Source organism: Pogona vitticeps, chromosome 4 (genome assembly GCF_051106095.1).
Source record: "Pogona vitticeps strain Pit_001003342236 chromosome 4, PviZW2.1, whole genome shotgun sequence".
In the NCBI taxonomy this organism is placed as follows: domain Eukaryota; kingdom Metazoa; phylum Chordata; class Lepidosauria; order Squamata; family Agamidae; genus Pogona; species Pogona vitticeps.
Window position 1 is genome coordinate 40,189,644 of NC_135786.1, and position 12,549 is coordinate 40,202,192.

Here is a 12,549-nt window from a genome sequence, read left to right on the forward strand (position 1 = left end):
GCAAAATATAAATGGCAAACAAATTTGTCTCAGCTGAGAGGGGAATGCATGAGAAATGAGTGTGCAACATAGAATTTTTTGTATTTGTGTGATTAGATTCAGCCCCTCATGAATAACTCTTTAGCCTTGCCAGTACACTGTGGCATGGATTTTAACAGAACCAGTGGAGAAACACCTTGTCCTTAATTCTGCTAATACTTGTGAAGAGACACAGTCCTACAACTATTGGCAATTTATAATTCTTGTTGCTTCTCTATGCACATGGTGTTTAAAATAACATATTATGCCCTAAAAATAATGGTTAGAGCTCAATAATGCTACTTTCCATTGTGATTCATACTTTTCTTTAAAGTAAAACCATGTATGTATTTTTTTTTAAAAGGCAGCATGGTTCCCAATTCATATTGCAACTGCCTGTGACTTAAAAGAACTACTAGTGCAGATATGCCATTTTCTAGACTACAGTGGTGCACATAAGGCACTATAATATAAAACTGCCCCCGGAAGCTCCAAACCACCAAATAATACAAAATAAGTAAAAATGAAACAAAGACAGAAAACAAGAGCACTGCACTTCCAATTTCCATCATCTGCATCATCCTCCAGCAGTGCACCTCTGCATTCTATATACAGAAAAGGAAAATGAATGGATACAAGTCTGACATCAGAAATTGCAAGAGACAAAAATCAGTTTCAGAACACTTGAACTTCCTAGGGACACTTACATATCTCAGAGTAACAACTGTGGAGAACAGGAATTACAGAGGAAAATTAAAAGCAGACCTCAAAATGAATTATACAGATTCTACTGTACACTGAAGGAATTTAATAAGGACTAAAGATTCTTAGCATACAATGTATATTTTAATACTCCAGATTTTTCTAGTCTGACGTAGCTGTAACTAACAGTATCCACCTTGACATGATACCTCAGTCCAAACCTTTGATAGTTCACAGATAATTGGGCCATTGTCGTTCTAAAAGCCTATTATCAATGTAATCTTCACTCTTTTTCCAGTCTTGTTCAGCCCTTCACTGTATCTTCTGAACCAGCATCTCTGAAGTCCTCATCCAACATGATCTAAATCACTATACTATACTCTACTCTGATAATAACAAGTGCAAGCAACCAGTGAAGGATAATCATGCCATGAAGATTGGGATGGGATCATACCCATTAGCTCTGTTCCTGATTTCCATGTGCTGAACCAGATTAGATCTTCTGGGCAGAGCTTCACATGTTAATTTGTTTCAAGAGGGGGACCAGTGGTTGAAATTCCACTCTTTCCTTCAGTTTGAGTATGCTCATTTCAGACATCCATACAAGTTTGATTTAACCATTTATTGCAATGAAACTCAGATTTGGCTCCTCAGTCTAACAAATGTATCTCATGAGAACGGCCTTTCCTTGTAAAAGTATTGTTCTTTCCTCCTGTACTTCTGCCATTTAAAACCCACTGCCTTGCTTACTTGTCTTCCATTATGTTACTTGCCCCTGTCTCTTCCATAGACCTTTCATTTTTGGCTCTGGAACTTTATAGCTTTCTTATCCTGGACTGTGTTACATGTCCTTTAATCTTCACCTGATACTTTCTAGAGTCTTAACCAACCTTTACTGAGCACTTGGAAGTAACATGTTATGATGTTCTCAGTTACATATTACTTTTAGGGGGTAACAAGGACATAAGATTATGTTAAAAAACCTCAATACAGTGGTGCCTCACTTAGCGACGTTAATCCATTCCAGGAAAAACGTTGCTAAGCGATTTCATCGCTAAACAGAATAAAAAAGCCCATAGAAACGCATAAAACGTGTTTAATGTTTTCCTATGGGCTTCAAAACTGACCTTATGCAAAGATCCACCATAGGGGCGGCCATTTTCGGTGCCTCTAAAGCAAGGCAAAACAGTGGGCAGCCATTTTGTTTTTCCGGCTGCCATTTTGGAACCGCCGATCAGCTGGCCAAAAATGGGGGCTTTGCGATGATCGCTTCCCCGCGATCATCGCAAAGCGATTTTTCCCCATAGGGGCCATCGTTAAGCGATCGCTCTGGCGATGGCCAAAACCCCATCGCTAAGCAATTTCATTGCTCAACGGAGCGATCGCTAAGCGAGGCACCACTGTATATAATTGGTAATGTTAATTTTTTCTAGAATAAAGTGTAGTACCAGTCATATGTAGGTGTTACACTTTTGCTTTTTGCACAATTGCTTTTTGTGGATCATTTTCAGGGAGTTTGTTCTATTTTAATTGCAATTTTTAAATGAGAAAAAGGAATGTATTAGGAATGTGCTCTCCTAATCTCCCCAAAGCAGTGAGTAATGTTAATGAATTGTTGGGGGAAAAAACTAGCAACTTTTTTTTAAAATAGTAACATTTGAAGCTATGTAATGAACTGCAATATTTGCTTCTGGTCTGTCTGACAGCCTGTGGTTCTGCTAAGAGACAAGGATGCCTGACCTATGTTGGCCTACATAAAGAGCAAGAACAGAAACTATGAGAAAAGTAGTGATGTAATAGCCCAAACCTAGATTAATTACATTTAAATCTCTATCACCTTTATCCTAGCTGTTAGCAATGTGAACTTAAATTGAAAGGCTACCTTTAAAGAGGTTTCTTAGTAAATAAAATTGAGAACCATTTATTTAAAAAAGACATAAAAAGAAAAGGGAATAGGATTGCAGAGGAAAAAAATCAAACTCGTGGAGACTCTATATCTTGATAAATGTACCCTCTAATTTTAAGCCCCACTGGGCAGGGCTCTGCCTCTATCTCACGTGGTTTCACCCCTACGTACATACATGACTCTGCCCTCCGCACGCTGGGTTCCATCAAACCGGAACCTAATGTGATAATTGCGCAGAGAACGAAGACAGCTGTGCAGAGGGAAGTGGAGTTGTGAGGATGTGCACACATGCCCAGCTTAGTGAGAACCTTGATCTTGATGATAGAACATTCCCTTATAGTGGAACTGGAAACAATTCAGTCAAAGGAATGCTAAAAGAAGCCAGGGTCTCCACAAAACCAAGACTTCCCATTTCAGCCCTACTGTAACCTGATGTAGTGGTCAGGGAACAGGGGTAAATTACCCCAAATGGGGTAAAAATGAAAATCTTGGGGGTAATGAGGATGCGACCCTAACCCCCTTCCCTCCTCCTCTGCCCAGAGGGGGGGTCCCCGGCTGCCTGATCACCCCTTCCTGCACCCTTCTCCAGCCCGGCTGCAACCGAGCCATGGTGGATGGCAGCCGGCGACAGGCCCCGGTCAGTGGCGTAAGGCAGCCGAGGTGGCAGCGGTGGGGCCAGCCATGGCGGAGGGCGAGGCGCCTCTCCTTCCGGTGCCTGGGGAGGTGGATCATGGCAGAGGGGGTGGGCGCAGCCATGACAGCAGCCCAGGCCAGGCTCAGCCTCCTGGCACTGGGACGCCGCCCTACGCCCCATCCGTTCCCGGAGGAGCCCGTCAGGCGGCAGCACAGCTTCCTTCAGCAGTGCCTCCACACCAACTGGCTGGGCCTGGCGGAGCCTCTCACCCTCTGTGCAGCAGCTGTCGTGGCGCTTCGATGGCGAGTCTCGCGGGAGGCCTGACGCCGAAGCCCAACGCGGCTGCCTCGGCAAGCAGGTGATGCCAGAGTGGGAGGTGCCATTGGGTGCCCCCGGCGGGCAAGCCACCTGCTGTTCTTCGGTGGCTGCCCAGGAGCCGCTCGCTGGTGGAGAAAGGGAGCTGCCCCTGCGGGGCCAAGGACTGAGTGTGACACTGCCAGCTGAAGGAGGCAGCCCGGGCACAGGCAGTGAGGCTTCGGCGGCGGTGCTCAACTGGCTGCGCGTGACTGAGATCCTTCCTTACAAATCAAGGGGGTAATGTTGGCATATGTAAATTTTTTATGGGGTAAAAGGTAAAAAAGTTCCCTGACCCCTGGCTTGATGGAATGGCTATTGTTGTGGCTTGAGGGAAAGGAAAATTCTGATGCGAGTTGGTATCCTTTTATAGATGCCTGAGACTGAGAGTTTTGGACTGCTCACAATTAAAAAGGATTCCATCTCTTCTTAACAGATTTTCTGAAGTGAGGAAAAAAGAGGAGGGAAATGAATAGATAATATGAGAGGGCTGTTAATTAGAGATAACATCTAAATTACTACAAATGTTGGTGAGCAGGAAGCTTACTCTGTCAAGGTCGAAAGTATATTTGAACATTAACCTTAGAGCACTCTAAAACTTTATAACATTCCTTGGTAGTTTGAGTCTGTGATGGCCTGCCACAGCTGACATCCCTGTATGAAACCGGGTAACTTTGCCAATCATATCACAGTCCATCTGTATATCAAGGTAAATGTTAGTTCAGTGTTGGAATGATTCAGGGTAACTTCAGCTTGCCTATTTCTACAAGCCTTATTCACTTTCATTACTTCTATGCACAAATATTCAAAAATAACTCAAAAAGTATTTTAAACATTCAAGTCAATGAGTCCTCTGATGTTGTGAGTAACATTGTTGGGCCCATAACGGCACTGCCAGTGAAAAGGGGCAAGAACAATATAGAGGGGCATTGCTGGGAAAGGATGGCATAGACCATAACTAGGTATACTGTGCTTTTCCTGTTCCCAATATGCTAAAATGTGGGGCATTACGCAGCTAAATACAAGCCCAAATCTTAATATTTTAATGGAACAGCTGAAATTTCTGCCAAATAAGCCATGTGACTGAAATCAGCTTACAATTTATATGGTGATGTTTCTACAAATAACTACTGTATATACTCCCAACTCCGGGAGGCAGTGGAAGACAGGAGGGCCTATCGTGCTCTGGTCCATTGGGTCACAAAGAGCAACAAGAAAAAAATACTTAAGATTTTCCTCCATATAAATACAACAATTTTTGTGCCTCTAATATTTCAATGGCTTCAAAATAATTTTGAGTATATATCATCTCTAGTAACTATTTGTAGCTACTGTGGAACATACATAAAAGAGTGTTACAGTATTCCTATCTGTGGGCTCCTGGAGATAGTCAAGCTCTTGGTCTGATCACAAGGTTCTTATATTCTCAAGTGTCTGCTACAAAAAGATATTACTGACTCTATATTCATCTATTTTTTTATACTTCATTTTGGTCAAATTAAATATTTAATTAATTGAAATCCTTAGCCTAATAGTTTGCACCTGGACTAGTGTTTAGACTCTTGTGCATGTTATTTGCAGTTTACGGTATTTTGTATTGACTTCAGACAAAAAAGAGTACAGATGGCTAAAAGTGTAATGATTGCTGAAACATCATATGCAAATACTGAGATATAGGTACAATGTAGTCAAACACAACAACCACCCATACAAGGTCTAATTAAACATCCTGTGCTAAGGGAAGCCTACAAGCAGGTTGTGAACACAACAGCACCCTGTTGCTGGGGGATTCCTTTGCAATTACTACAAAGAGCATGGGTGAAGAAGCTCTCAGTCCAAGTGAGAGATTCTGTTTCAGCGAAGTTCTCAAGGGCCACATCCAGCATCAGCAGGGCCACAGTGACAGTGGCAAAAATACTGCATAGTTTAGCACAAAGGTCTTATTGCCTATAACAGCCTTTTAAAGGACAAAGAGCCCTCATAAAAAAAGCTGGGAAGCTACCAAACAATCCATGAAGAAGAATTATGGACAGGATTCACTCTGAGGTTTTCCTCCTTCTTGTGTAAACAAAGCCTATTTATAGGAGGATTCACGTCCTAACAGGAAACTCAATTATTAGCCAGCTTACTCTGCCACATTCTTAGTTCCCAGAAATAAATCGTCTTGGTACACTGTCAAAGAATGTTTCGCTATGTGATCCAAATAATGATGATGTGATTCTTTCGTCTCGATATCTATCAAGAGAAACAGTGTGATCTCATAACACCTGTGATTTATTAACTTCATTAAATCATGCTTAGGTTACTATTCACAATAGTCAATGTATGTATACTTCCATAAAACACACACACAAAACTTCCATAGCTGTAGTTTTTAAAATCCTAGCCATTTTAGTTTGTGCTAGTGTATCAACAAGGAACATGAAATGAAAAAGCAAAAAAAATAAACACCAAATATGTTGTGGCACCTTAAAAACTGTTATATTTCAATGTGAGCTCTTGTGAAACATACCCTCATGTTCAGACATAAGAGTGAGAATACAGAGATTACATGGCAAAATGTATGACTGTTTAGCCAAGCAATCTCTCTGATGAAGTGGACATGTTTCATGAAAGCTCACATTAAAATATAGTAGTCTTCAAGGTGCCACAGCAACTTTGTTGTATTTTTTGCTTTTGTTTTGTTTCCCTTAGTGATGCACACAAACACAGTCTACTAAATGCTTCAAAATAAAACGAGGCATGTACAGAATCAGCCTAAAACAAATGAACTGTAACCCTTGCAAAAACTAACTGAAGAAGCAGACGTTATGGTTATCGCTGCACATCCTGACCCAAACTGCCCTGCCCTTCTCTCTCTTTCTGAGCCACCCTCCTGTGCAAGGGCCTCAGCTGCTTGCCCCCAAAAGGAGGCAGATCCAGAGGCAGATTCCAGGAGTCGTCCTATATCACGCAAGCGTTCCCTCTCATACGTTCAAGCCCAGTCCTCTTGCACATATGGACACCCCGGGGGGGGGGGACAGCGCACCGCCTGTTCACCCCTTTCTCATTGCACTGCGGATGCTTCGAGGTTGTGTCCGCACGACTCATGTTTCTCTCCACGCAGAAACCGCCAAAACCTCCAAGATCCTCCCCGTAAGACTGAGACGCTTCTGCGACTGCGCCGTTTTCATATTTATGACCGAGACCACGGTGCGCGCGTACGTACGTTCGCGCTCCTTCGATATCCACGCCATCCTATTTACCCGCCGCGGCGAGAGGAGACAAGCCTTCTTTCGGCCTTCGTCCCTCCTTCCCGCCTCTAAGCGCGCGCCCATCCGGCCCCGCCCATCCGGCCCCGCGCTCTCTCCCTGTCGTCTCAGTGCCAGATGTGCTTCGGCGGCGCGCGCGCAAGCTGATGGCGTACGTGCGGACGCATGCGCGGTCTGGTGTGTGAGCAAAGCGGGGAGTCGGGTTCAAAGGAGGAAATATGGCGGAAAACAAAGGAGGAGGAGGCGGCGGCAGCGGTGGCGGGGAGGGGGCCGGGGAAGTCGGGCCGGCCGGGGGTGGTCCCGAGCTTGCCACCGCCGCGCCCGCTGTCGTTGTCACCTCCGCGGCGACCCTAGCATCCTCGTCCCCTCCGGTCCCCGCCCCGCCCGAGGAGAGGGAGAGCCCCGCCGCGGTGGTCCTGGCTGCAGCGCCGGACAAGGGCCCCGGGGAGGCCGAGGCCGCGGCGCCGGTGGCGGTGGCGGTGAGTGTAGGCCCAGCCGCCAGTTCCATACCGGCGCCCCTGGGCCCCAGCCCCGCGCCCCCCGCCCTCTCTAGCGCCGCGCCGGGCCCGCTGTCGCTCCTGGACACCTGCGCAGTGTGCGCGCAGAGCCTGCAGAGCCGGGAGGCCGAGCCGAAGCTGCTGCCGTGCCTTCACTCTTTTTGCCGCCGCTGCTTGCCGGAACCCGAGCGCCAGCTCAATGTGCCCGTGGCTGGCGGCGCCAACGGGGACATTCAGCAGGGTGAGTGGAGGGAGAGGCCGCAGGCGTGGGCAGTGGGCGTTGGGGTGGTGGTGGTGGTGGTGGTCTGGCTGGGGGACGCTGCTTGTGGTCGGGGTGAATGTAGCCGAAAGGGTGCTGCTGAGCAAAGGGAAGAAGTGGAGATGCACGGGCTGTTAGGATACTCCTGCACGCGATTCTGGAACAGATCTGGAGTAGGGCAGTGGAGATCACTAGCTCAGCTTGAGAGTGTTGCAGTGGCTGGATGGCTCTGTTGATGGCTGCTCTCGAGGGAAGAGGAAATGCAGGTGTGGTGCCTTAGGGATGTTGTGTGTGAATGAGGTGTTGCATCTTGCCATAGGTGGTCTTTTGTAAAATCTCCCCTTGGAGCATCAATCAGAGAATGGTAAATGTATCTGGGTGGTTAGTTGTGGAGAAAGTGTATACATATCTGCCATGAATGTTTTCTTTTAGCATAGGTGTTCAGACCTCTGAGATGTGTTTTCAATGGAAAGCCAATTAGCAGTCCAAATTTAGACAGTTTTACTCATCAGAGAATGGACAAGGAATTTCCAAGATAACATTTTTTTTAGTGTAAAATCTCCTTCAGAATAAAAGATTTAATCTTCTAGCCAGCGTGCTTTCCTGTCAGGCTTACTTTTACAGTATTTCTGTTCCTTTTCCCCACTTCATCGAACTTTGAACTCCAACATTTGCAGCATAGTGCACGTAAACTGAAATCATTCTGACAATGGGAATTTGGTTGGGGTACCAGAGTTCTGCATAACCAGTAGTCATTAATTGCAACATATGATGCTGGATTATTACTTCCCCATGCTCAGTGTTATTTAGTTCAACTGTATAGTTTAAGGGGAGAGTCATCTTGTTGAACAGTTAGGAATCAGTTTTGCTTTATTTATTTATATATTTGTATGCCATTTTTTCCACCCATTTGCTCAAGGAAGTGCATAACTCTTCTTTTCTAGTTTAGCTTTATGTCTGGTATGTTGCATGACACCCAGAAATCTAGTAATGGGTCTCAATCTGTCTTTCACCTCTCCTATTGTAAATCTATTTCTAAACCAAGAGTTCTGTCCACACTAGCCCTATTCCCTCTTACTGGTGTTAACTGACAGGTTGGAACTAGTTTCCCTCTACTTTGCAGTTTTCAGTAGAATCCCTTGCCTTCTTACGTTATAAGTTTGTTCTTCAATCAGTCTCTCCCCTGAACCGCTCCTGTCATGCTTCAATACATTATTCACTTTGGTGGCTTGATGTTTTTCAGGAAAAAATTGTGCTGCTGGGGGATTTGCCAGTACTAGACTCATCCTTTTAAGGGGCCAATGAGAAATCAAGACTGATGGTCAGTCTGGTCTTTTAAAAAGTTGTTAGAAGTAATAATGCTAATCAGACAGAGTAGTATTGGACGATTTTTTTTCCTGTATAGTGCAGCTCTTGAAATGTGATGATATTTGACAAACTGCTAAATTTCTTTACTATTTTTAATGAGTTAATAGTGGGACAATTCACTTTTACCTTATGCAGGTTTTTTTTTTAATAATGCTAGCTGTAGTTCTGTTGCTCTCTGCAGTACTGCTCACTTTTGTCCTCACTACGCCTGTTATTTTCAATACATATATGGTTTCTATGTTCTGTGCCATTAAGTCAAAGTCAGCTTATAGCAACCGTAATAGGGCTTTCGGTGTAAGATATTTAAGGAGTGGTTTTTGCCAGTTCCACTCCCCCACTGAATTTCCATGGCCAAGTGGGGATTCAAACCCTCTTCTCTAGAGTCCTAGTCCATCACTCTATGTATTACACCATACTTGGAATCACATACAGTGGACCCTCTACTTACAGAATTAATCCATATTGGAACGGTAGCTGCAAGTTGAAAAGTCTGTAGGTCGAATCTCCATTGACCTACAATGCATTTAAAACCGATTAATCCCATAACTGGCAGTTTTTATTCTATTTTTGTTCCATTTTGGTTTTTTTCTGGTCTGTAAGTCGATTCTCCGGCTGCAAGTCGAATCTAAATTTTGTGGCCAGAGAAGTCTGTAACTCAAAAGTCTGTAAGTCGAGCCATCTGTAAGTCGAGGGTCCACTGTATATGGTAGGGCAACCAAATACACGGAAGTTTTGGAATAAAAATGGACAGATTATAAGTACTTCAAGATGGAAAATATAGGGGAAACTGAAATGTAGTTGAGCGGGCTCAACTGTGGTTTTTTGTTTGTGTATTTTTCTAGAGTCAGAGGCTCTGAAGTACATAATATGTACAGTGCAGAATTAACGTTTTCTTTTACATTTTTTGAAGCAGATATTGAGTGGATATTGAAGGTCATTTGTCTTGCATTTTCTTTCATAAAGTGGATAGCCTCTTCAAATATGAATTATTTTCTTCTAGAAAACTTTCATTTGGGAAAATATTTCTAATATAAATTTTTGGTGAAAGACAGTGAAGATATGTCCTTTTTTGGTAAGATATATTGCCCTTTTACAGGTACTATTTCTACAATTGCTGAGGCTTTTCTAACCATCTTTGTTGCATTTCAGCACTTTGTTGCAGTGCTGTTTTACTAAAAGTGATTTGTATGAAGTATCATCATATCCAGTATTTCTGAAGTTTGATTATTATATTTACCTTTCACTCTGCCTCCAGTGAACTCAAAATGGTGTAGTTGGTTGTTCTGTTCCCCACTTTATCTTCACAACAGCTTTGTGAGGTACATCAGATTAAGAGAGAGTTATTGGCCCAAGGTCACTCAATGACCTTGGCTGACTGAGGATTTGAACTTGGGTTTTCTAAATCCTGGCACGACATGGGTATAGTATTTAGCCGGTTATATATTATATAGAAAGAATTACAATACACAAAAGTGGTAACATCAGTAGTGTCTTTGAAGCAACTTAAATCTTATACCAGTCATCTAAGGGGGATCAGTATTACAGTATCTTCATGATGTAGGTAAGGTAAGAAGTTAAGAAAATTGCTGTTTGAAATTGTCTAGTAAGTTCATGCCTGAAGTGATTGTCACATTGGAGATTTTCTCTGTTATACTGCAGTCTCTCAGCCACTGTGCTATACCACCTAATAAATATATTTACATTAATTGTTAATTTCAGAAAATGTTGTAATATATACAAATGTTCTAATACATGCATTTTGAATAACTAGATAGGTTTCAGACTTTGAAAATGGAATGAATGTTAACTAGAGTAGTACTCTTTTGATAAGTTTTATGAATGAAACATACAAATACTGTACTCTAAATTGTGTACTTGAGGCTTGAGCTGACATGATTTGCTAGGCTTGGAGCCTGAAAGTACTGAAATTCAAAGACCTCGTTCAGGAACAGTGACTGCAATCCTAATACGCAGTTATGCAAAAGACTTGTAACTTTTGGAAGCGAATTGGGGAAAGTTAACAAATTTACATAGGCAATACCAGTCACATGCCGAGTCATCTGATATAGTGTGTAACAAAATGCCTGTGGAGACTTCACTTTTTCCACTTTGCTTCCTAAAGTTACATCTTTTGCATAACTGCACAACAGGATTTTAGTTACTCCTGAAATGTTGTTCAGCGTTATGTGAAAGACTTTTTCATCCTTGTTTTCTTTTCCCTATAGTGTGGCTGTGAGAAGGACCTTGGAAACACCCATTTCATTTTCAGCTAGCTTCAATTGATTGTGTTTAAATTTAGAGAAGCAGTGTTTAGTTTAATTTCTTCTTTGTCCAGGAAAGCTACAGTAAACAACAGTTTGAAGTTGGCTTGTTTTAGCCAACTTGTAGATAGATTTTATTTTAACTTTTCCCATTTCAGATAGAATGCTGAAGTGTTACATTAAAACAAAAATAAATGCTTCAGATCACCTCTTTAAGAAGTAGAGAGCAGAATCATTTATGCATCACTAAGCTGTGGTAGACTTTTTCATATAGTAGAAAATATTTAATGTAGGTTTTGCCACATTAAATATATATTGTATTACAACTGTCATTCTGAGGTAGCATAGTATGTTGTCTGCATATGGTGGGATTGTTGCTCCATGCATTTAGATTGGAGAAGACTGATTTAATGTCATATTTAGATGCAGTCATTAAGTTTTCTAATTGTAGCTTTGTTGTATTTGTGTGAGGGAGCACATGGCACTGCAAGTGGGTTCATGGGTAGATGAATATGGAAGTATGCTTCTTTCATAAATCACAACAATGAAAGAAATGGTGTATCTCTTTCAAAATGTGCAACTTATATAGAGAAGTATGGTTGTCCTTTCTTCCTCTTCTGGTAGAGTATTTGCATCTTCGGCAGATGGTATAAAAGGGACAAGTTGAAGTTGCCATTTGTTTTCTCATGGAGATAGAGAAAGTTAAATCTGTTGAATTTCTACTCTAATAACAGGGCAAAGCCTCTGTTAGGAAAAGGTGGTCAGCAGTAATCAGTAATTACTTAGGTTTTTCAACTTCATTCTTCAGCTCAGGATTTCAAGGCAGAAACTACCTGTAATTTTTAGGCTTGAAACATATACAGTGGTGCCTCGCTTTACGATTGCCCCGTTTAACGACAAAACCGCATTACAACGAAGTTTTTGCAATCACTTTTGCGATCGCAAAATGGTGTTTCCTATGGGGGGATTTCGCTTTGCGATGATTGGTTCCCTGCTTCGGGAACTGATTCTTTGTTAAACGATGATTTTCCGACAGCTGATTGGCGGTTTCAAAATGGCCGCCGGGTAAACAAAATGGGCCCCCGCTGTTTTCGGGGACTGATTCCTCGCTGCACAGGCAGTGAAAATGGCCACCCTATGGAGGATCTTCACTGGACGGTGAATTTCAAGCCCTTTGGAATGCATTAAATGGGTTTTAATGCGTTTCAGTGGGCTTTTTCTTTTCGCATTACGACATTTTCGTTCTACAATGATTTCGCTGGAATGAATTAATGTCGTAATGCGAAGCACTACTGTAGA

At 42.7% G+C, this 12,549-nt stretch overlaps 1 protein-coding gene across 4 annotated transcripts in view; it reads left to right on the forward strand.

Moving 5' to 3' along the window:
* Window positions 1-6,974: 6,974 nt before the first annotated feature.
* TRIM33 (tripartite motif containing 33) overlaps window positions 6,975-12,549 on the forward strand; it is a 113,573-nt gene continuing 107,998 nt past the window's right edge. For all 4 annotated transcript variants that reach the window (XM_072997151.2, XM_072997152.2, XM_072997153.2 and 1 more), the window contains exon 1: window positions 6,975-7,603. In XM_072997151.2, coding sequence (XP_072853252.2) covers window positions 7,084-7,603 — 520 coding nt within the window. In that variant the 5' untranslated portion in view covers window positions 6,975-7,083. The remainder of the gene's footprint in view (window positions 7,604-12,549) is intronic.